Genomic DNA, 23,124 nt, shown 5'->3' on the forward strand with positions numbered 1-23,124 from the left:
GCCCCCTGGCGTAAGCCTCCCAATGGGAACCGGGTGGCTTCCAAATGGGAAGCGGAAGTGGCGCGGCAGGAAGCGGGCACAGGAGGTGGCCGTTGTCGTGGCGGCGGGCTAGGCCAAGCCTGGTGGTGAGAGCGGCGGGGCACCGGGACCCCTGACGGGGTGGGGGGTCCCAGTCGTGGGAGGGCACGGCGGGGAAAATCTTACCTGGGGGAACACGGGGACTCCCCGTCTGAAGGCTGATCCTCCCCTGGGAGGGGTACAGGACCTCTGCAACAGGGTCAGCATCTGTGCCCTCTCTGTCCACACAGTTGTTATTTCCCCCCGCTCCATTCCTGGGATTCCGGAGCCGCCGGGATGACGCAGGCGGAGCTACGGCTCTGCTCCCTCCTGCTCCGGGAGCACTTCGGGGAGATCGTGGAGAAAGTCGGGAACTCCCTGCTCCGGACAGGACCGCGGCCGCTGCGGCTTCTGGTAGGGGACACCGGGCTGCTCCTGGATCAGGTACGCGATGGGAGGGTTTCGGAAGGGGAGACTGGGAGGAAAACCTGGAGAAGGGAATTTTTAATGAGATAAATCAGGAGTGAGAGGTGCGTGTGTCTCTGAATAATTTAGGAAGAAGGAGAGACACTAATGCTCCGTAGTGAGCAAAGGCGGGGATAGAGTCCAGGAGCAGGGACAGATTGCAGGGAAAACCTGGCGTAGGACAAGGAATTCTTAATAAATCAGGGGGGAAGATTTTAATGGATTAGGTGGTTTGTATTTCCCTGTAAAACTAATCTTTGAAGGAGCAGGGAGATTCTGATTCTCCCTAAGAAAACTGAGGTCTGGGCAGGGAGGCAACACCCAGGAAGACTGGGCCAGAGCCAGTCTTTTAATTACCATTAAAAGGCGGAGTCCAACCCTCCCACTCTCACCCATAGGTGAAAAAGGCCCTTTGTGTGCTAATCCAGCACAACCTGGTCCGGTATGAGGTGCAGCCCCGGGGGTCTGTGGAATATGAGGCACAGAGCAAGCGGATCCTGCGGCTCCTGCGCTACCCCCGCTACATCTACACAGCCAAGACACTCTATGGGGACCCGGGGGAGCTGCTGGTGGAGGAGCTTCTGCTTCACGGGCACCTTCCTATGAGCTGTGCTGTTGCCAGGGTCGCTGATCGCCTCACTGAAACCATGGAAGGTGGGAAGGAAGCTCCTCCCTCAAAAAAATGGGATCTGGGGGTGGGTTTAGTTAGCGCATGGGACCAGAGGCACCATTGGGTGTTCACAGCCAGGCTGGGGCGGTGACCATGGTGTCACTGTGTACTCCTGAGCCTCAGGAGCATCCAGGATCTGGGCTTGGACAGGCTAGTGGAGACCACGGAGGGTGGGAAGCTTCTTAAAAAACAGGGATTTGGGATTGGGTTTGTGAATTGTGGTCCCAAAGGGTCTATGGGGTGCTCACCATGGCAGCAAGGACGGCATGACCACATTCTCTGAAGCCTCAGGAGCATCCCAGATCCATCCACTGTGTCTGTCCTCCCACCTAGATGGGAAAACCATGGATTACACAGAAGTGTCCAGCACTTTTGTGCGCCTGGCAGATACCCACTTCATCCAGAGGTGTCCAATAGTCGCGGAAAGCCCCCGGAACACCAAGGCGCCTCCACCCCCTGCGCCAGCCCTGGCCATTGCCGAGAAGGACATGTACACCGTGCCTCGGCTCAGCCTTATCGGTGAGAGCCCCTGGGACCTGGGGAGCCTCAGGCAGCACCCAGCCACGTGTTGAGGCCACAGTGGCGGTTTTGATGGGAAATAGTATCTTGGGTTGACAGGGAAAGGGAAGCGGAGACACTCGTGTGATGAGGAAGAGGAGGGGGAGCACAAGGCCAAAAGGCAGAAGCAGGAGGGAGGAAGCTCAGAGGTACTGGGAATGCTGGAGTGATGGTGCTCTCGGTACTCTGGCCTGCGAATCAGGACACGGGAAGGGTGGGATCCATATTCCCAAACGTGTTCTAAGGAAACCAGGTGGTCCCCTTTTCCCTCATTTTTTATGGCTCTTTTTCCTCATTTTTCTGGCTCCCATCTCTCAGTTTTGTGTCTCCTGTTCCTTAGTTTCCTGCCCCATTTCCATCCGTTTTCTTTCCCCCCTTGCCCTCACTTTTTGTCCTTGCCCCCCTCAAGACTCCCCCAGACGATGGCATTTACTGGCAAGTCAACCTGGAGCGCTTCCATCAGCACTTCCGTGACCAGGCTCTGGTCAGTGCCGTGGCCAGCCGCATGGACCAGGTCTGTGGCTCCTACCTCCATTCCCACTCTGGAACTGAGCTCTTGCCACTCTAATTCCTAGTTTTCCTAATACAGACCAGCAGTGAGGTGGTGCGGACAATGCTGCGCATGAGCGAGGTGACCACAGCCTCGGGTGCATCCCACACGCAGCCGCTCTCCTCCAATGAGGTGGGTCCTTGGAAGCCCCTGGGAAGCTGGTATCCCTTGGAATCCCTTGATGTCCCTTGTTTTTTCTGCTGTAGATATTCCGATCTCTTCCAGCTGGGTACAACATCGGGAAGCAGGTTCTGGACCAGTACCTGGCACTCCTGGCCGATGATCCGGTGAGCGTGGGACACTGGACACAGGGCTGGGGAGACCCCAGGGCTTTTCCAGTCTCTGTCAATTCCATGATTCCTCTATTGTTTCTCTGTCTATCTGAGGGTAAAACATGTGTTACTGAGAGTTAAAAAAGGTTTTTGACAGATGCTGAAGATTTTTAAAGTTATTGAACAGATATTGAATTTTTTTATCAAGTATTAAATTTATTTTACAGACATTGACGATTTTTAACAGATGCTGAAGTTATTTAAAATATTTGAGTTATTTAACAGATATATAACTTAGTTAACAAATATCAATGATACCGGAGAGATACGTAAAAGATACTGTAGCTATTAAAAGGTACCAAAGTTATTTAAAAAATAATGAAGTATTTTCAAAGTCATTAAAGCTACCTAAAATTCTGACACTGAAGATGTATGTTTAAGAGCTCTTAAAGATATTTCAAAGCCCCTGGAAGAGTCAGCTAAGACCTGGCCATGTTTTTAGGCTGTTAAAGTCCCAGATCTTTTTTCCCCAAAATCTTCTTACTCTTCCTACTCCAGATTTTTAAGAAAAAGAAATCGCCAATTTTCCTTCCTTCAGGGGATGTCCTGAACTTTTCCCTGTTTTCTCTCCCTGCAGCTGGAGTTTGTGGGGAAGTCGGGGGACAGCGGTGGGGGCACCTACACCGTCAGTATCCTTTGTGAGGAACTTGGTGTTCCCAGGCCGGAAACATTCCCAAACTCTGGAATTATCCTTTACCTCAGCCCCTACAGACCTGCACAAAGCCCTGGTGTCCCTGGCCACGGCCACCCTGGAGTCCATTGTGGAGGAGAGGTGATGTTTCGACCCGCAGCATCCTGGGCTCCTCCCAGCCACTTCCCACATCCCTCCCTCATCCCACTCCTCCTGCACAGGTTTGGCTCCCGCTGCGCCAGGATATTCCGCCTGCTCCTGCGCAAGAAGCACCTGGAGCAGAAGCAAGTGGAGGATTTCGCCATGATCCCAGCCAAGGAAGCCAAGGACATGCTCTACAGGATGCTCTCAGAGAACCTGGTGTCCTTGCAGGTGAGGGATCTCCAGGATCCTGGGGAACTTGGTGTCCCCACAGATAAGGGAGCTCTGGGATCCCAGAGATTCCCCAGGTGTAACAGCTATCCAGGTGGCGGGCACCTCTGGGCACTTCCACGTGGTCCTACCTGGGCACGGGCAACCTTTGGGGAGGGGGAATCCTGCAGAGGAGGGAACACAGGGACACCTCTGGGGAAGGGGATGCCTCCACTCAGTTCCCAACATTTCTGTCTCTCCACAGGAGATTCCCAAGACTCCGGACCATGCTCCATCCCGCACCTTTTACCTGTACACAGTGAACGTGATGGCTGCTGCTCGGATGCTGCTTCACAGATGCTACAAGGTGAATCCCAGGGACCTGCTGGGCCCCAAGTATCACAGATCCCGGTCTGTCTGTGCACTAATTCCCAGGGAATCCAGGCCCTGCTGCTAGCTCCTGCTCCAGGGAACTGTTGCAGCCCCCAGTCCTGGAAGTGCCACATCCCGTTGTCACAACCCCATCCTTCCCGATGCCACAGGGATGGCAGCAGCACTGTCCTCTGTGTGTCCCCGCACTGGGTTTTTGGGAGCGTAAGGTCCCTTGGTGCCCCCTAGTACACCTGGGCTGGGGGGATCACCCGGTTCTTGTCCCTGCAGAGCTCCTTCCTGCTCCAGGATCCAGGTGTGACAGCCCCCTTCCTTGTGATGCCACAGAGGTGGCAGTGACTATGCCACTGTCCCCACATGGGGTTCTTCAGTGCTCCCCAACACACCTGTGCTAGGTACTCACCTGTTTCTTCCCCAGAGTGTGGCTAACTTGATGGAGCGAAGGCAGTATGAGATGCGGGAGAACAAGTGAGTGCTGTGGCTGGGGGTGGCCTGGTGGCTGGGGGACCAGAGCTGCCACTGCCATGTCCACGTGTCCATGTTCCCTCCTAGGAGGCTCCTGGAGAAGTCCCAGCGTGTGGAAGCCATTCTGGCTTCCATGCAGGCCACGGGTGCTGAGGCAGCACAGCTGCACGAGGTTGAGGAGATGATCACAGGTCCCGAGCGGCAGCAGCTCGAAAACCTGAAACGCAACGTCAACAAGTGAGGGGGAATGGAAACGGGGATGGAGAAGGGGGTTAGGGACCCTGTGGGGAGCTGCCCATCACTGTCTGTCTCCAGGATCGATGCCAGTGAGAACCAGGTAGATGAGACCATCTTTGTGTTGGAGTCATTCATCGAGAGCACCATGAAGAGGCCATGAGGGAACAGGACAGGAGCAAGGATACGGACACAGACAAGGACAAGGATATGGATGGGGACAGGAACCAGATGCCTCTGCCCACAATGCTTGTGCTACTGAGGAGAATAAAGCGGCAGTTGCTAACGCGCCTGTCTGTCAAGTGGATGCGGGGACACAGGACAAGGGGACATGGACACACAAGACTCAGGGGACAGGATATGGATAGGGACACACAGAGGATGCAGGACACATGGTGAAACACAGGACACGGACACACAGGAGGACATGCGGGACATGGGAGATACACAGAAGGTACAAGACACATGGGGACACACACATCTTCCTCCTCTCTCATCATTTTTGGTCACAGCATCTCTGTCCAGCAGCCCATTTTGCTCCAGGAGCTGACCAGCTGTCAGTTCCCCTCCAGACTGATGAGTGCTGCTGCAGAAAAACCTGCTGAGGTGTCCTGAGGGGCACTGTGTGTTATCTCAGGAAGTTCTGTCAGTCTTTGTGGAACAAAGCCTGTATTGGGTCCAAGAACTTATTCTAATCTCTGCTACCTAAACTATTCAGCTGTAGGATGAATGTTAAAAGTAAACATTGGACTCTTAAGGGCAGAGTCTGCCACCCTCTGTAAAACCCAAGGGGAGGTTGAACAGAAATTTTAGCAGGCAGAAGCTCGATCCCAGGCACAGGCCCCTGACCATTTTCCCTCTAAAAAAAACCTCACCACCCAAGTTTTCTGATATCAGTTTGGAGGAGGCATTTGGCACTCCAAAAGCAGACAGGGTTCTAAGTGGTGGCAGCTTGGGTCCAGGAGAAATCCTGCTCCATTCAGAATTATAGCAGGCAGGAGCCCAGTCCCAGCAATAGTGGTGTGAGTGTGATCGAGTGTTTCTGAGTGTTAGTGAGTGTGTGAGAATGTGTTTGAGTGTGTCCAAGTGTGAGTGTGCATGTGTCTCAGGGTGTCCGACCGCACCTGAGTGTGCGAGTGTGCAAGAGTATGTGTGTGTGTTTGTCCAGGTGTATTTGAGTGTATGAGAGAATCCAAGTACGTGTGAGTGTGACTCAGTGTGAGAGTGTGTCTGAATGTGTGTGTGCGTCCGGCTGGGTTCGGTATGCTCCTACTGGGCAACTCTGGTATGCTGATGGAGCCCACCCTCCTTTTTCCCAAACTGGGGCGCTACCCAGTAACTTTTCTCTATGATAGTGCAGGTTTCTAAGTTGTCCTTACTATAGCAGGCCAAATTGACATGCATGTGGAAGGCAAGGGTGGATACCGTTCGTCCGTACCTAATTGTCTGGTAACACTTGGAACAAGGATCAGCACTATTTCCTTTTATCATAATTAGCAATAAGATGAATCCCATGACCATTTTCATCCCTCCCTCAAGGCCTACGGGGTTGCTATCAGTAGCCGAGGTTTGTTTAATCTTCTCGGCAGCAGAGAGAACATCCTGGGGTCCCCCACTTTGTCTTTTTCTTTTGGCAGCGTTTCTTAATTTTGTCTTAACTTTTAGCTCTAATATTCCAGTCCGAGGTACAGCAGTAACAGCACGGCACTCTTTTGCCAATACCTTCACTTTGCTTTTTGTGTTTTTCCCCCCCTTGTTCCATTCTCAAGTAACTCCCACCAGTTATGGTTATCAATTATGATTATCAATTTTGATTTTTCCTTGTGTTTCCTTAACAGTTTCCTTATGTTCATTTCTTTTACATTGGGCACATAATGCAAATGGGAGATACCCACCATGGGAATGACGCCACCACAACTCAGTACAATATGGACACTCTTTTTTTGCTAATTTTCAGGTAAATTGTCTTTGATACCTTTCAGTTGTGGATTTTTACTATTTCCTCGGTATTTTTCATTCAACAGGCACTAGAAATTCTCATTTACAAAATAAAGTTATTATATAAGTTACAGGTTAAGACTAGAATATGAGAACTTTCTGACTGAAACTGTCCTGATCTTGTTCTCAGATGCAAAAGCTCAAAGTCAGCTGCTAGTGTTCTTGTCTGTACACAAAACAGGCAGGCTGCCTAAGCACTGAGGCGTAAGACATTTGAAAACAGTAATTTAATACACATAAAAGAATACTAAAAATGAGAACTTAACAGCACTAATTGTTTAGAATTTTAACTACCATAGAAAAGCTGCTGAAGTGACTTTCTTTTAAACTAGCCATTACAATTTTTATGTAACAGGTGTGTCATGCTAATACAGTATTTTCTATGTTTTTTCTTTCACTCTGCTAGTAGACACTCCAGAATCCTTTCTTACTTTCAACTGCAGTTTCTTAAATTCTTCTTATAACAGTTTGTTTTATGCAGCCTCACCAGGGGCAGCCACTGCTAACTTTTGCCTCAGCATTGTTTGTTTATTGCATTAATTTGGTTTTCAGGATAAGCCACATCAGTTTGATGTGCTTACAGAGTACTTGATGTTACTGTGCTCTAAACACACCCTCTGTAAACATTAAAACATTTCAAGGAATCACAGAACCACAGAATGGGTTGGAAGGAACCACAGTGGGTCATGTGGTTTTACCTCCCTGCTTAGGGAGGGTGTCTTTAGAACAGGGGGCACATCACATTTATTCACTTTTATCTGTGGTATTGCACTTACAGAAGACTTGGCAAATTAGTGCAAACCTTACACAAAAGCCAGGACTGTTTTACATCAACAGCATGAAGCTGGGAGTGGTTAAAATCTCAGGAGAGATTAGGCTGGATGTCAGGAAAACATTTTCTACCCAGAGAAAACGGGGGCTACAGGCCCTTGCAGGCTTTGTAGGGAAATGGTTACAGCACCAAGCCTAACAGAATTTAAGAAGTTTGCACAACTCTTTCAGTATGTGCTGGGAACGTTGGGGTGTCCTGTACAGCAACACAAGTTGGACTTTGATGTGTCCCAACTCAGCACATTCTGTTATCTTGTGATTTTTATGATTCACTTAGGGCAGCACACTCCACTGCTGCTCTTCTACATGAGTATTTAGCTCAGCTTACATGCTAAAGCAGCCAGATTCCAGGTGCTGCCTGGGCAGTCAGGATGACAGTACTTGCGAAGCACAGCTATACACTCACACATTTGATCATTATTTAAAATAACGCTGCATTTCTTAGAACTGATAGACTGCAAAGAATTATTTCTTTTTTAGAACTTTGATCTCTTCTACTATTTGCACACAATTTCACATCTAGCATTTATATATTTTTTTACTACCTTGTACACACTCCACACTTTTACCTAGTGAGTCAAATGGTTTACTGTTATTAATAAAACCCAATGTTATTATTTATCTTAAGAACCGGTAAGACATTTTTTTACACTTTGGTTTCATTCATAATTACTACACTTTCAATGATAGGAACTTTAAACTCTTTTTCCTTGTCCTTGCTATTTTTTTTTACAGTGTTACTATACGCATTACACCTTTTTGTAATATTTACTACACAAGTTCTTTTTATTCTAGTATTTACCATAAATTTTAATTTTAACTCTTTTTTTTCCCCACAGCAGAAACAGTCATCTTCAGCTTGCTCTTGGTATCTCGACTATGTCAGGGCCTCCCTCACTCCCTTTCCTAGTCGAGAAACTGTCTAGAGAGGGAATCGAGATTTGGTCCTCCAAACCTAGAGCGGTCGGGGGGCGAAGCCCGGCCCCGGAACCGCCGGAAGGGGCTTTTGTTTGAACCTAATGAGCAACTGCCCGGCCACACGTGGCCCACGGAGCGCGGGCCGGCGGCACCCGGTGCGGTGTGTTAGCACGGGTGGGGACCGGGATGGCACGGGAAACGGAGTGCGGTGAGTGTGTTAGCACGGGTGGGGAGGGGGATAGCACAGGGAAATGGAGTGCGGTGTGTGTGTTAGCACGGGTGGGGAGGGGGATAGCACAGGGAAATGGAGTGCGGTGTGTGTGTTAGCACGGGTGGAGACGGGGATGGCACAGGGAAACGGAGTGCGGTGTGTTAGCACGGGTGGGGACGGGGATAGCACAGGGAAACGGAGTGCGGTGTGTTAGCACGGGTGGAGACGGGGATGGCACAGGGAAACGGAGTGGGTGAGTGTGTTAGCACGGGTGGGGACGGGGATAGCACAGGGAAATGGAGTGCGGTGTGTTAGCACAGGTGGGGACGGGGATGGCACAGGGAAACGGAGTGCGGTGTGTGTGTTAGCACGGGTGGGGACGGGGATAGCACAGGGAAATGGAGTGCGGTGTGTTAGCACAGGTGGGGACGGGGATGGCACAGGGAAACGGAGTGCGGTGTGTTAGCACGAGTGGGGACGGGGACCGAGCAGGGAAACGGAGTGCAGTGTGTTAGCACGGGTGGGGACGGGGATAGCACAGGGAAACGGAGTGCGGTGTGTTAGCACGAGTGGGGACGGGGATGGCACAGGGAAACGGAGTGCGGTGTGTTAGCTGGAGCGGGGCGGCTGGGGCCACGGCCGGCGAAAAATCACAGCAACCAGGACCGAAGCCGGGGAAGGCACCGGAGGCTTGGCTCCAGCAAACACAGGGGTTGGAGAAAATCCATGTGAACGGGGTAGGCAATATTTTTAAAGGGTCCCAGCCCTTTCCCCTCTCCTTTCCCTCCCGCTCTGTCTCTGGGATTTCTGACACTCCAAAACTTTTATCCCTAGAGGCTCTGCACCTCCTGCCCAACACATGGCGTTCATTTAGCTCTCACAGACTGGGATTCTGCCTGCTAAAATTCCAAGCGGACCAGGATTTCTCCCAGACGCAAGCTGCAACCACTTAGAACCCCGGCTGCCTTTGACAGTGCAAAATGCCTCTTCCCAAATGATATCGTGGAACTGGGCAGGTGAGATTTGCTTCACAGAGAATTTACTATTTTTCCTAGTTTTTTTAAACATAGATAGCCCTTAATAGACATCTCTGTGACTCTTACACCATTGTTCTTATTCCTATTTTTGTCCACCCTAATTAGCCACACGTGTAGTGGGTTTTTTTTTTGCATTCACTAAGGACTAATTATACCATTTAATAAATTTTCTATGATATCTAGTTATGCTGCTGAAACACAAAGTTTTATTTCAGACCCAATTTTTGCCCTTTTCCTGAATGTACTTGCTGCAAAAAGGAACATGTTTCCATTTCTTGTAAAGTGTTATTTTATATTGAAAATTACTTACCTTTCTCTTGTTGAGTTTCCTCACCTCAAATTCAAGTCTGAGGAGCCAAACAGCCACAGTTATTCTGAGGCCTTTTATACCTTGTGGGATTTGCTCCTCCTTTTCCTGCAAACCAGGGGTGGTCCCAATCAGGGGTATATTAACCGCAGTCTTTGCTAGTGGCCTCCATTCTCTCTCTCTGGGAATCAGCTGGGGTAAGGGTTTTCCTCTCATTTTAATGCAGAGGATGTTTCACCTTATCTTAGTTTGCTTTTTAGCAGATGCTTTTGGGTATCTAAAGCAGAGACTTTGAAGATTCAGTGAAGAAAATAGTGTTAAATACAGCGATCATTTAAGTGTTGTCTCTTAGCTCTCAGGTAACCACTCACTGGCCTCCCACTTCTGTCTCACAGGTCCCCGAGGCAGATTTCCGGTTCTCAGCCGCCACTTTTCACGGAACCTATCCCTCGATGTTGAGGACCAGCGTCCTATTCAGCGTACTGTTTCAGGTAAGGGTTGCAGTCTGCTTACCAGCTGAAGATTGTGTGCCTGTCTATGTCTGTGTGTGAGAGTTTGCATCTGTCTGCCACTGCTAGCTTATGCCTGTGGGAGTGTGTGTGGTGACCGGTTGGCTTTTCAACCAATTTAAAATTTAGAATAAAAATTCCCCAGCCAGGGTTTTTTTTTTTTAATTTCCTCCCTGGCTGGAGTTTTTTTTCCCAGGTCCCGGCCGGTCGGCGTGGTGAAGTTCATCACCAAAGTTTGGGCGCAGAGCGGCCAGGGACCGGGGATTTCGTCAGGCAGGGCGATATTTGAGGTTCCTGGGGAACACAGAGAGCCGTGGTGTAATTGGGCACTCGAGACAAGAGCGGTGGCAGGTGAGCCGAAAGTTGTGTGCGGTGGATAAGGGTTATGTTTTATGGGTTCTGATTTTCTTCTCATTTTATTTATGCAGGAAATTGAACTGTCATCAACTGTTGTGGTCTAGAAGGACGATTATGTTCTGTTACTATGTATGAGGTTTTATTTTGTTTTAGCAAGAGGCAGAAACCCCCCAGTGATGCTGCAGCCGTCCCAGCCTTTAAATACTTTGGGGATGTGCTTGCCAGCATTCCCAAAAGAGCACTGGGAAAGCACCAGGAAATCACAGAACCGTTTAGGCTGGAAAAGAGCTCTGACATCACCGAATCCAAGCTGTGTCCATCCCCACCTTGTCCCCAGCCCAGAGCCCTGAGTCCAGGACAGCTCCAGGGACCCCAAACCTCCCCGGGCAGCCCCTTCCAGTGCCCGGCCTCCCTTTTCATGTGGGAATTCCTCCCGAACTCCCCTGGTCCAGCTCCCATCCCATTGCTGGATCAGAGCCTGACCCTATTGAATTTTGGGGTTGTCACCACATCCTCCATCCCGTTTTTCAGGGCAGTGACAGCGAGTACGAGGTGGACCTGGGGCACCAGAAGGGCATCTCCCGGGCACAGGCTTACAGCTACACCGAGAGCGATTCGGGCGAGCCCGAGCACACCCCGCTCTCCCACAGCACCTCCACGCAGCAGGGCAGCCTGTTCCGCCCCAAAGCCAACAGGACTCCCACCCCCAGACCCCCGGCAACGCCCCCAGCAGCCAGCCCGGGACCCTGTACTGCCCTCCCAGCAGCCTGGCCCCCGGCTCCAGAGCTCCCATCGCTGGGTATTCCTCTTTCGTTTGATATTTAAACAGAAGGGAAAAAAAAACCAACAGGAGAGGGGGGAAAAATTAGGGGGGAAAAAAAGAAACGAAAAGAAAAGCCCCAAGAAATTAAGAGAAAAGGAAAAAGCAGCAAGGAGGAGGAAGGGGAGCAGCCCCAGGGGTTTTCTGCTTTCTGGGCAGCACCAGAGCTGGATGCCAAGGTCAGGTCCCCTCCTTGGCCAAAGTGTCACAGACTCCTCGGGGGGGGGCTCGGGCTGTGCTGACATCACCCTTGGCACCCATGGGGGCCACCCCGGACCTGCTACTGGACTCCAGTGGGTGCTGGGGGCTGGGTGAGGGGCTCCTGCCGTGCCAAACCCCGGCCCCTCCACTCGTGGCTCCCCCAGGGCATGGGGACAAGCGGTGACACAGAGACGCCGAACTAAAGAGGGCGAGAGGAGCTCTGCTGATCTCAAACCTCTGGACTTGAACCCTGCACTTGGCACCCCCACAGCCTTTGGGGGAAGGATCCCAGGGCACAATTCATTCCCCCCCCTCCTTGGTGCCTGGCCCAGCACAGCCCCCCCAGGAGAACCCAGGACTGAAACCCCCGGAGAGCCCCAGTGGGTGCACGTGGTGCTCATCCCCTCTGACTTTGCACCTCGGGGGCTCTGGGGAGGACTCGGATGAAGCAATTGGAGCCTCCCCTTGGCGTTTCTGGGGGTTTGGGGGTTTTCAGTGGGGTTTTGTGCAGAGGCCTGAGGGCATTCGGGGGTGTGGATGCCCGGGGCGGGGGGGGTCCGTGGCCATTTTGGCGTTTCTGCACAGCACAGCCCCCACAGTGCCTATGGGTGAGCCAGCACCAGCCTGGCAGGGCCGTGGCACCCGGCCTGAGCCGAGGGAGATGCCGATAACCATCCTGAGGACAAGAGTGTCCCCTCTCTGTCACCTTGCTCTGCCACAGAAAGGGCCAGTGCCCCGTGTCCGTGTGTCCTGCTGCCCCACTGGGCTCGTGGCAGCCCTGTGGCACCAGGGAAGGACCTGGGGTGCCAGAGGTGCTGGGTGGAGCCCAGAAGGGTGCAAGGAGCTGTGCTGGCCGTGTCCTGCATGTCCCCGTCGCAGAGGGGGCTGGAGCTGCTGGGAAAGGGGGGGTGGGACAGGACAGCCCTGCCAGCAGCAGCCCTGGCACTGGGGATTCTCCTGGGCTGGGTCACAGCCGCCCTCTCCTGCTCTGCCCTTCAGGCCTGGCAGGAAAATCCAGGTGAGGCGTTCAGGTTTCATCAGCTGTCACCGGCTGGGGGTGGGGAGGGCTCAGCACAACACCAGGTCAGTGCCAGGGGCTGCACAGTCCCTGTCACAGCACCTGGGAGCCACATCCCCGGCCAGGGGCTGCCAGGGGAGCGTTGTGCAGGTTTTGGGGTCCCTGCTGCTCCCCCTTGCACTGGGAGGGTTGGGCTGCACTGGTGGCCTTGCTGCTGAGCCACAGTCACTCTCTGTCCCCTCACAGTGTCCCCAGAGCAGCTGGCACTGCAGGTGGGTGACTCCTCTGACCCACCTGGGCAGCACAGCACCCAGGGCTGCCGTCCCCTCCTGGGGAGCCCCCAGACCCCACTCACGGGCACAGAGGGGATTCTGTGCCTGGCTGGACAAACCGCGCTCCTCGTGTGCAGCTCAACTCCAGCCCCAGCCATCCCTGCTTGTGCAAGAGGGACCTTCCTCCCACGGGGCTGGGACACGGAGCGGCCGGAGACACGGGGCAGAGCAGCTCTGGGGAGTTGAGCAGCACAGGGGAGTTCCCAGAGCAAGGAATGCTCCTTGTGCAAGGGATGGCACCCGTGCAAGGGACATTCCGTGTGCCAGGCAGGCTCCTGGTGTCGGGGCTGATCCCTGGCTGAGGGCTGTGAGCTCAGACACATCTCCCATCCTGGGAATGGGGGGATGCAGCCCTGGATCCCATCCGTGAGGGATCTGTGTGCGCTTTGGGACAGCCCAGGCGCTGCTCACCTGCCCTGAGCAAGCTCATCCCTGGCTGCCAGGAGGAGCCCGAGGCTGCAGCCACACCCGAGGCAGGTTTGGGGCTGGTGCTGTGCTGGGAGGTGACACTGCCGGTGCGGTGAGGAAGCTGCAGGGAGATGCTGCCCACGGCACCCAGCGTGTCCCGGTGCCCACCTGGCCAGGGCGGGGGCGGGCAGAGCATCCAGCCGGGATCCTCTGGGCAATGCTCCGCCCTGGGTGAACTTCGGGGAAGGGGCTGAAGCCCTCGGCTGTGCCTGGGGGTCTCTGGGGTTACTGGGGAGGTTTCTGGCAGCAGCCAGCGCTGGGGATGGGGGATTTTTGGGGTGTGCTTTGTTCTGGCACCCTGGGGTGTCCGGACAGCGATCCCCAGCGTTCAGGGAGAGCTCCCCGCTGGCTCGGCAGCGTCGGCAAGACAAAGCTGGCAGGCGCTGGCAGCAGGAGGAGGGGATGGGGCTGCCGGGAACTCGGGCGCTTTTCCAGCAATGCCCCACCCACGCGTGAACCACCCACAGGTGAGCCACCCACAGGTGAGCTGCCCACGTGTGAACCGCCCACGGGTGAGCTGCCCACGGGTGAGCCACCCACAGGTGAGCTACCCACAGGTGAGCTGCCCATGCGTGAACCACCCACAGGTGAGCTGCCCACGGGTAAACCTCCCACGGGTGAGCCACCCACGGGTGAGCCACCCACAGGTGAGCTGCCCACGGGTGAGCCACCCACGGGTGAACCACCCACAGGTGAACCGCCCACGGGTGAGCTGCCCACACGTGAACCACCCACACGTGAGCCACCCACGGGTGAGCTGCCCACGGGTGAACCACCCACAGGTGAGCCGCCCACAGGTGAACCACCCACGGGTGAACCGCCCACGGGTGAGCCACCCACAGGTGAGGTGCCCACGGGTGAGCCACCCACAGGTGAGCTGCCCACGGGTGAGCTACCCACAGGTGAGCTGCCCACGGGTGAGGTGCCCACGGGTGAGCGGCCCACAGGTGAGCTGCCCACGTGGGAACCGCCCACACACATGAAAAAACTCGGGTGGAAAAACTCGCGTGGATTTTCCACGCGTGGGAAAAAACTCGCGTGGATTTTCCACGCGTGGAAAAAACTCGCGTGGGTTTTCCACGCGTGGAAAAAACTCGCGTGGAAAAAACTCGCGTGGAAAAAACTCGCGTGGGTTTTCCACGCGTGGAAAAAACTCGCGTGGAAAAAACTCGCGTGGAAAAAAACTCGCGTGGGTTTTCCACGCGTGGAAAAAACTCGCGTGGAAAAAACTCGCGTGGAAAAAAACTCGCGTGGAAAAAAACTCGCGTGGAAAAACTCGCGTGGGTTCTCCATGCGTGGAAAAAACTCGCGTGGAAAAAACTCGCGTGGAAAAACTCGCGTGGGTTTTCCACGCGTGAAAAACTCGCGTGGGTTTCCCAAGCGTGGAAAAAACTCGCGTGGAAAAAAACTCGCGTGTAAAACCCACTCGAGGAAAACCCACGTGTGGATCACCCACGTGTGAAAAAACCACGCTTGAACCACGCAGGTGTGAACCACGCAACCCAGGTGTGAACAACCCACGTGCGAACCACCCAGGTGTGAACAACCTGTCCCCACTCGTGTCCCCACTCGTGTCCCCACTCGTGTCCCCACTCGTGTCCCCACTCCTGTCCCGTCTCGTGTCCCGTCTCGTGTCCCGTCTCGTGTCCCCACTCCTGTCCCCACTCCTGTCCCCTCTCGTGTCCCCGCTCCTGTCCCCACTCCTGTCCCCTCTCGTGTTCCCCGCTCCCGCCGCGCGCCCCGGGCGGGGCCAAGGGTTCCGCCCCCCCCGCCCCACTCGTGTTTGAATGGAGGGCGTGGGACCGCCCCGTGACGTGGCACGGTGCCATTGGCCGGGCGGGACGATGATGTCACCGCCGTGGGCGGGGCGCTCCGTTCCGGCGCGGCGTGGCCATGGACCGGCGGCGGGACCCGGGCGAGCAGGTACGGGGGGGGGGACACCGGGGACTCCGGGAGTCGCGGCGGGCTGGCGAGACTCGGCCCCGCTTGGCCCGGTCCGGCCCGGCTCGTCCCGGCTCGTGGGGGGAGCTCCCCGCGCTCAACTCGGCTATTGTCCGGCGGGCGGGCGGGGTCCCCGGCGCTGCCGCTCTCCGGTACCGGGCAGAGGGAGCGGCCGGGACCCCCCGCCCCATTCCCCGCCGGGCCGTGGGGCCGGTGCGCGGCGCGGGTGGGCGAAGGGGTTAACAGGATGCGGAGCGCTGTCTGCCCAGCGCGGGGCACCGGCCCGGCTCACCGCACCCCGCCCCAGCCGCGATCGCCGCCCGAGCCCCGCGCGGGGGTGGCGGCGGCCGGAGCGGGCGGGGGTCGCGGCAGAGGCGCTGGCCCTGGTCGGGAAGGTGGATCCTCGTCTTTTGCCTATTTTCTTGAATCTCTTTCAGGATTTCTGTCAGGTCTTGCTGTTTCATTAGCTGCCTCACTAGTGTAAGATTCATTCTAATGGGTGTAGGTAATAATTTATGATATATTGTGTAATTAGATCTTATTAACTGCTGGGATGTAACTGGTGTCACATATGAAAAGTCACATCTAACTATCTTAACAAAACTACAAATACAAAGGTTAGAATGGTTTTTAGCGGATAAGATTACATTATCATCTGTTTCTACAGAAGCACAAGCAGTTCTTAAACATACACAGCCTAAGCCAATATATACAAGCACAGTTTCCTGACTAGTATCTGGATGAATCTCAAAGTGGCAAATGCTTTGCTTAGTATCCAGACATATATCTTGTGCATCAATTGTGTTACTCTCACAGATAAACCCTAGTTGTTTCCTTGTAGCACAAGATTCTGAATTTACAGTTTGCCATTTCTCATTTATCATTCGGGCCCATGCTCTGTGCTCCGAGGGATAGAGCACTGCCTTTTTATGATTTAATTTTAATGCAATAATAGGGTGGATAGTGTAAATCATGGTATTACGTATAGTAAGCACAAAAGCAGTAGCCATTTCAGTGGTAGGGTCATAAGTAAAATTTACCAGAGTCTACCAGGATTGAAGTTTTCTTTTTAAATTGTTTGCATTGTCCCAGACAATTTTCCGAATTTTAATTGGAAAAGCACCTTCACTTCTTTCTCTTATTACTAAAGCAACTGTTGACTGCATCTATAATTGTGCCTGTATGCACCTGAGAGCCAATGACACATTTTCCTGGGCCATATTAAGTGCCTTTATTATTAACTCATGGTCTTGGTCTGTAACTTTTTTCTACTTTGGCGATACTTTAGAGATTTGTCACTGGCTAGATTTTAGTGCTAATAAAGAGGATCGTAGGGGCTGATCTAGCTTTCTTAGATCACTTGTTGCACTGGTTAATTTATTCATTAATATTTCTGAATCTATTCCGTTTAAAACTTCCAATCTTGTTCCTAATATTTTAGTTAATGAAGAGGGAGCTGCACTTAGCTCTGTCTTTTATGGGTTGTTCTGAGGTTGTTTTTTTTTTTTTTTTTTTCTTTTTAATGTCTTTCCAAGTGGGGCAGTGAGGAGCAAGTTTCTGATTCCATGATTTCTGACTGACCTGTCGCAGAAATGGTCATCTCAGTGTGCACCCGCTTCCTGGCAAATCCAGATGTCACCTGGAAATCCTAAGTGAGGATTTCCAGCCTTGACTACACGGGAGACAGCCTTCTCAAAATGGAACTGACCTTGGCAGAAGAGCAGCTGTGAAGGGAAGCAGAACAAAAACACAGGTAAGCACAAACACCAAGTGCAGTGGTGCTTCTCTGTCCTGCGTGCACCTCCTGCCTCTGCCTGCTGTGAACACTTGGTGCTGCAGCTCACGGAGTGCATTGCAGTGTTTGTGGGGTTTGATTTCACGTGCTCAGGCCCTGTCAACAATTGCCCTCCTCTACTGGACACATGCCTGCAGTGGGACCAGAGTCCCTCTTACCCTGGAGGAATTCTCTGCTCCTCTGGAGAGGGGCTGAAGCCCGGGGTTACGAGCAAAGGAAAACAACCAAGGCACGGGCATTCTGTCCTTGGTGCATGCAGCACCACCTCTTCTCCAAGTTCCCAGCACTGATGAATCTGAGCAACTCAATGCCTGCTCCTTCACTTCTCCAGCTCTCCCCCTACACTTCCCCTGCTCTCAGCCTTGGTGTGCCAATGTCCTGCTTCCATGTAATGTCTGAAATAGTTAGGAATGAAAATGCTGGGAAAAGGACACTCTGAATAGGTGTCACCTGTCATGGATAAAACCCCACAGTGAGCAATCAGAGCAGAAATGTGAAAGCTGGGAGCCTCAGACTTCTGCAGTGGGCTTAATTTTCTTTGCCTCCTCTCTTTCAGGACAGGAAAAAGCATGACACTCCTCCCATCTTTGCCAAAAGCTGTGGTGTTTGAGCAGCCAAAGCCAGGAGGCTCCAGCACCAGGGCTCTGCCCTGGAGGGCTCCTGGTCCTGCCCATGCTGTGCGGTGAGAAGGATGCAGGGCTCCTCTTTTCCTCCCTGCTGGGATTAACTGCCTGGGAAATCTGGGATCTGGGTGAAACTCCAGCTCTCCTGGTGTTCAGGGGTGCAAGGTCTGAGGGACTGCGTTTACCTGTGGCTTTGCAGGTCAGCAGGAACAAGAGGAAATGGGGTGCCAGAGCCGTGTGCCATCAGGCCGTGTTTCCCTTTGAGGACAGAGAGTCCGGGCTGAGGTGAGACGGGCACGAGAGCCGGGATGAGCAATCCAGGGATTCCAGGGAGCTCGGAATCGCAGCTCCTGCTGGAACCGCGGCCTTAGGTCCGCTCCTTCTGCGTCTGTGCCCAGCGGGATTTGTGCTGGAGAGAGAGGTGCTGTCGGGAACAAAAGGTGGAGTAAATCCTCTCTGGGGATGTGCAGCAAAGGACTGAATGGCATGGAAGGAGAGAATTTATCAACTCTATCACTGCTTCTCCCAAAAATGGGATGGAGCAATGATGGGGATGGTTGGGTTTGGTCTGTGCCTGTTATTCTTTGTGCAATTTTAAATGTACTGTCCAGTATCTTTGTAACAAAAGCTGACAGAAATTCAGGTTAAGCATTAGAACTTGGCTCCATTCACTGCAAGAACTTGCCAAGGCTGTAGGACTGGGGTGATGATACTTATTAATGATACTTATTAATACTGAGTCAGATTTCCCTCAGTGACTGTCAGGCCTGACTGGCTGACAGGTGTGAGTTTGTGCTCTTGTCACTGGAGAATTGGAAAAAATTTCAGTATAATTAGAAATTTCAGAAAAAATCCAGCTAAAAATGTCACCTGTCCTCTCCCTAAGTTATCCCAATTTTTCCCATCTAGGAAGAGAACAGAAGTGAGGCAGGGCAAATGACATGCAGGAGCAGCTGTAAATTCAGCACAAGACAGGAAAGGGGAAAGGTTTCAGAAAGCATTTCTGTGGTCTAATTGATATTTTCTGATTCCCCAGGGAGAAGAATACCAACTCACAGCCATTCAGGCCTGGCAGTCCCCTGCAGCGAGAGCTCAGCACACATCCACAGAGGCAAGTCCAGCATCTGAAAGAAGAAAAATAAACAGCAGAAAAAGGTGATTTCTTGTATTTCAAAGTTATTTCAGGTTCGTAAAGCCCAAGCAACATTTGCTCTGGATTTTGTGTGGCTGAATCACGAGCACTGGGCAAGGGTCATGCCGTTCATTTAGCTGTAAACCCGGGGTAATTTAGGGGGGACACAAAAAGTGTTTGTGTAGGAACATGCGAGGGGATGTCAAGGGGAGTGAGGTGGCATTTTTGAGAGGAGTGCTGAGGTAACCCAAGGGAGCCCAGCAGACAATTTCTCTGGGAAGTCCGAGGCCCCTGTGGAGCACAGCCAGGGCTCTCCAGGGGTAGCGGGGAGGGCTCAGAACTCGGGACTCTCTGCGTCCTCCTTCCTTGGCAGCAGCCAGTGAGGAAGGGAGGAGAGGCTCCGTGCGGGATGAGGCCGGAGAGAGCGAGCAGAGGAGCGGCCTCGGGCTGGAGAGGGGCAGGAGAAAGGCAAAGGGACCTCCCTGGGGTCACCATGGCCTGTGGGGAACAGAATGGACACTTGGATGAGCAGTGGAGGGGAGGAGTGGATCTGAGCTCATCTACAGGGAAATGAGGAGGGGATATTTTGGGGGGAAAAGCTGAGGTGCTGAGGTCACTCACCCTGGCACAAGTTGTGTTTGCACCAAGTGCAAAAAGCCACGAGGAACCTTCCAGAAGCAGGCCTTCATTGCATAGCTGGGATTTCAGTTTGCTCGTAGATTCTTGCCTCCAATCTTCTCTCAGGTTCTTGTTCCAGAGGTGCTCTGACCCCAGAGCCATACAGGGTCTGTAGTCTTGATAAATGGGAATGAAATTGGCCCAGCCTGTCAGGAAAGCAAAAACATCCTGGGGTTTGTTTGGCCAAAGACGAACCATGAAGATGTCTGTACTTCCAGTGGGTGTGAGTGCCGATCCTTTTTGGTTTGTGGGGTGCCTCTGGCCCCTCAGAAGGAAGGGGGGAGGCTGCCACAGCTGCAGCTGAGGGCAATATTGGCTCTTTCCAAACTGCTTGATGCAGACCTGGAAGAACAGCTTTCCTCCTTTCTCTCCATCCCTGGGCAGAACATGAAGATGAAGCTGCACTAAGCTCTCTGTTTTGTGAACTGTTATTTGGTTTGGGTTTTTTTTGCTTTTTAATGTATTTCCAGGTGGGGCAGTGAGGAGCAAGTTGCTGGGTTGCTTGATTTCTGACTGACCTGTCACAGAAATGGGCATCTGTGTGTGCACCCGCTTCCTTCAAATCCAGATGTGACATGGAAATCCCAAGTGAGGATTTCCAGCCTTGACTCCAGGAGACACAGGCTTCAGAAAATGGAAGTCACCTTGCCAGAATCGCGGCTCTGAAGGGGAGCAGCACTGAAATACAGGTAAGCAGAAAAACCCCGCTTCCCCTTCTCTTACCTTTGGTGTGCCGAGGTCCTGCATCTCCCTGGCTCTGCAGCTGTAGCTCACCCGGTCCTGGCTGTGGCTGATAAAACTGGGCCCGGGACAGTTTAGCAGCAATCAATTTTTTAAAAGAACACACAGAGCATCCAATGCAGAATAGTCTTTAGGAAATACACCCAAATAAGAGACTCTGCTTTTTTCCTATAGTTCTCCCTCCTGTTTTCACCTGGGCTGGAAGGATGGGCAGAGCCTGTATTTATCATATGAAAGTGATGCTCCTAAATTTCTCCGGCAGTTCCGATTACTATTATTACTCTTTTTCTGGCAGAAAACGTGCTGATTTTGCCATTCTCACGTTGTTTTCTGGTGATGGCCTGGTTTTGGGGGTTGTGGGGTTGGTTCTCCTACTTTTTCTGCTGTGGCATTTCTTCCCATTATCATGCTAAGCTCGCTCGTTTGGCTGCACCCAGCTCCTAATGTGCAGAGAGAGAGAGAGAGAGAGACACGGTGTCTGCAACTGAAAAAGAGACAGAAACTAAGTTACAGTTTTTGTTTTGTCAGTAATTTCTATAGCTGCTGCTGTTTCTGTTTGTTTGGTTAAATATATTAGCAAAGAGCTGTTTTTCCTTCCCCCCATATCTTGGCCTGGGAGTCCCCGATTCCGAATTTATATAATGAGGAGGGAGGGGGTTTACATTCTGCATTGCAGGGAGGGATTTTCCTGCCTTTCTCGGCAAATACCTGTCTTTGAAACCAAGACACCAGGATGGACATCTGTGGTCTCAGAGAGCGATTCCCTAGGGGGAAGGGGAGCCTTTGCCTCACCTGCCCAGCTCAGGTGGATGTGACAGAATTGGTGTGACCTGACAATGCATGAACGGCTCTCTGTGTTCTGCAGTGCCTCAGAACCTCTCTCTGGCAGGTTGTGGATGGGTTTCTCTCTGGGATTTTGCGTGATGCAGCAGCCCAGGTGTTCCTTTGTGCAAAGTCCCGGGGTAAAGGATGGAATAACTGACAAATGGGGTCTGGGAGGAAAATGGTTCTGTTGAAATTAAGCAAAGAATGCAGTAGGAAAAATGAGCATCCTTTTAATGTCTGAAATAGTTAGGCATAAAAATGCTGGGAAAAGGCAGTTTTATATTTGAATTGGCGACACCTAGATAAAATCCCATAGTGACCAATCAGAGTAGAAACGCGAAAGCTGGGACCCTCTGACTTCTGCAGTGGACTTAATTTTCTTTGCCTCCTCTCTTTCAGGACAGGAAAAAGCATGACACTCCTCCCATCTCTGCCAAAAGCTGTGGTGTTTGAGCAGCCAAAGCCAGGAGGCTTCAGCACCAGGGCTCTGCCCTGGAGGGCTCCTGGTCCTGCCCATTCTGTGGGGTGAGTGAGAGGGATGCAGGGCTCCTCTTTTCCTCCCTGCTGAGATTAACTGCCTGGGAAATCTGGGATCTGGGTGAAACTGAAAACCTTCCCCTCTGTCTCCCCTAAGTTATCCCAGTTCTTCCCAGCTAGCAGCTGCATGGAAATGAGGCAGGGCAAATGACCTCAGGGAACTGCTGTACGTTCAACAGCAGAAAGAAAAGATGTACCACCACAGGGCAGGAAAGGGGAGAGGTTTCAGAAAGCATTTGTGTGGTCTAATTGATAACAATTTCTGATTCCCCAGGGAGAAGAACACCAACTCACAGCCACTCAGGCCTGGCAGTCCCTGCAGCGAGAGCTCAGCACACATCGACAGAGGCAAGTCCAGCATCTAAAAGAAGAAAAATAAACAGAAGAAAAAGGTAAATTCTTTTACTTCCAAGTTGTTTCAAGTTCCTAATCCAAACCAACATTTGCTCTGGATTTTGTGTGGGTGAATCACGAGCACTGGGCAAGGCTCATGCCGTTCATTTAGCTGTAAACCCGGGGTGATTTAGAGGGGACACAAGGACTGTTTGTGTAGGAACATGCGAGGGGATGTCAAGGGGAGTGAGGTGGCATTTTTGAGAGGATTGCTGAGGTAACCCAAGGGAGCCCAGCAGACAATTTCTCTGGGAAGTCCGAGCCCCCTGTGGAGCGCAGCCAGGGCTCTCCAGGGGTAGCGGGGAGGGCTCAGAACTCGGGACTCTCTGCGTCCTCCTTCCTTGGCAGCAGCCGGTGGGGAAGGGAGGAGAGGATCCGTGCGGGATGAGACCGGAGAGAGCGAGCAGAGGAGCGGCCTCAGGCTGGAGAGGGGCAGGAGAAAGGCAAAGGGACCTCCCTGGGGTCACCATGGCGTGTGGGGAACAGAATGGACACTTGGATGACCAGTAGAGGGGAGGAGTGGATCTGAGCTCAGCTACAGGGAAATGAGGAGGGGATATTTTGGGGGGAAAAGCTGAGGTGCTGAGGTCACTCACCCTGGCACAAGTTGTGTTTTCACCAAGTGCAAAAAGCCGCAAGGAACCTTCCAGAAGCAGGCCTTCATTGCATAGCTGGGATTTCAGATTGCTGGTATATTCTATCCTCCAATCTTCTCTCAGGTTCTTGTTCCAGAGGTGCTCTGACCCCAG

The 23,124-nt window shown here is 52.6% G+C and overlaps 1 protein-coding gene across 15 annotated transcripts; it reads left to right on the forward strand.

Annotated features, from left to right (window-relative positions):
* Window positions 1-33: 33 nt before the first annotated feature.
* Window positions 34-23,053, forward strand: POLR3C (RNA polymerase III subunit C). 15 transcript variants are annotated; one of them, XM_033083044.2, is made up of 21 exons: window positions 59-125; window positions 309-501; window positions 921-1,176; window positions 1,526-1,711; window positions 1,811-1,899; window positions 2,160-2,264; window positions 2,340-2,432; window positions 2,507-2,587; window positions 3,210-3,261; window positions 3,344-3,404; window positions 3,485-3,635; window positions 3,880-3,981; window positions 4,423-4,472; window positions 4,557-4,706; window positions 4,785-6,660; window positions 8,372-8,658; window positions 9,536-9,677; window positions 10,401-10,496; window positions 10,711-10,865; window positions 10,943-11,670; window positions 17,187-17,393. In XM_033083044.2, the coding sequence occupies exons 2-15, from the start codon at window positions 355-357 to the stop codon at window positions 4,864-4,866; spliced, it is 1,605 nt and encodes a 534-aa protein (XP_032938935.1). In that variant the 5' UTR covers window positions 59-125; window positions 309-354; the 3' UTR covers window positions 4,867-6,660; window positions 8,372-8,658; window positions 9,536-9,677; window positions 10,401-10,496; window positions 10,711-10,865; window positions 10,943-11,670; window positions 17,187-17,393. The 15 variants fall into 15 exon arrangements, 10 of the variants coding, with proteins under 10 accessions (XP_032938946.1, XP_032938935.1, XP_032938938.1 ...); XM_033083047.2 differs by lacking the exon at window positions 10,943-11,670 and having other exon boundaries at window positions 4,785-5,157; window positions 6,542-6,660; XM_033083055.2 differs by lacking the exon at window positions 10,943-11,670 and having other exon boundaries at window positions 34-125.
* The last annotated feature ends 71 nt before the right edge of the window (window positions 23,054-23,124 follow it).

Source organism: Catharus ustulatus, chromosome 30, assembly GCF_009819885.2.
Source record: "Catharus ustulatus isolate bCatUst1 chromosome 30, bCatUst1.pri.v2, whole genome shotgun sequence".
In the NCBI taxonomy this organism is placed as follows: Eukaryota; Metazoa; Chordata; class Aves; order Passeriformes; family Turdidae; genus Catharus; species Catharus ustulatus.

Bases quoted from the DNA above. Each gene is read 5' to 3' on its own strand.
- POLR3C (XM_033083055.2), top strand. From the start codon at position 355: ATGACGCAGGCGGAGCTACGGCTCTGCTCCCTCCTGCTCCGGGAGCAC. The intron at 2,588-3,209 runs GTGAGCGTGGGA...CTCTCCCTGCAG, and splicing joins CACTCCTGGCCGATGATCCG to CTGGAGTTTGTGGGGAAGTC. The intron at 3,636-3,879 runs GTGAGGGATCTC...GTCTCTCCACAG, and splicing joins AGAACCTGGTGTCCTTGCAG to GAGATTCCCAAGACTCCGGA.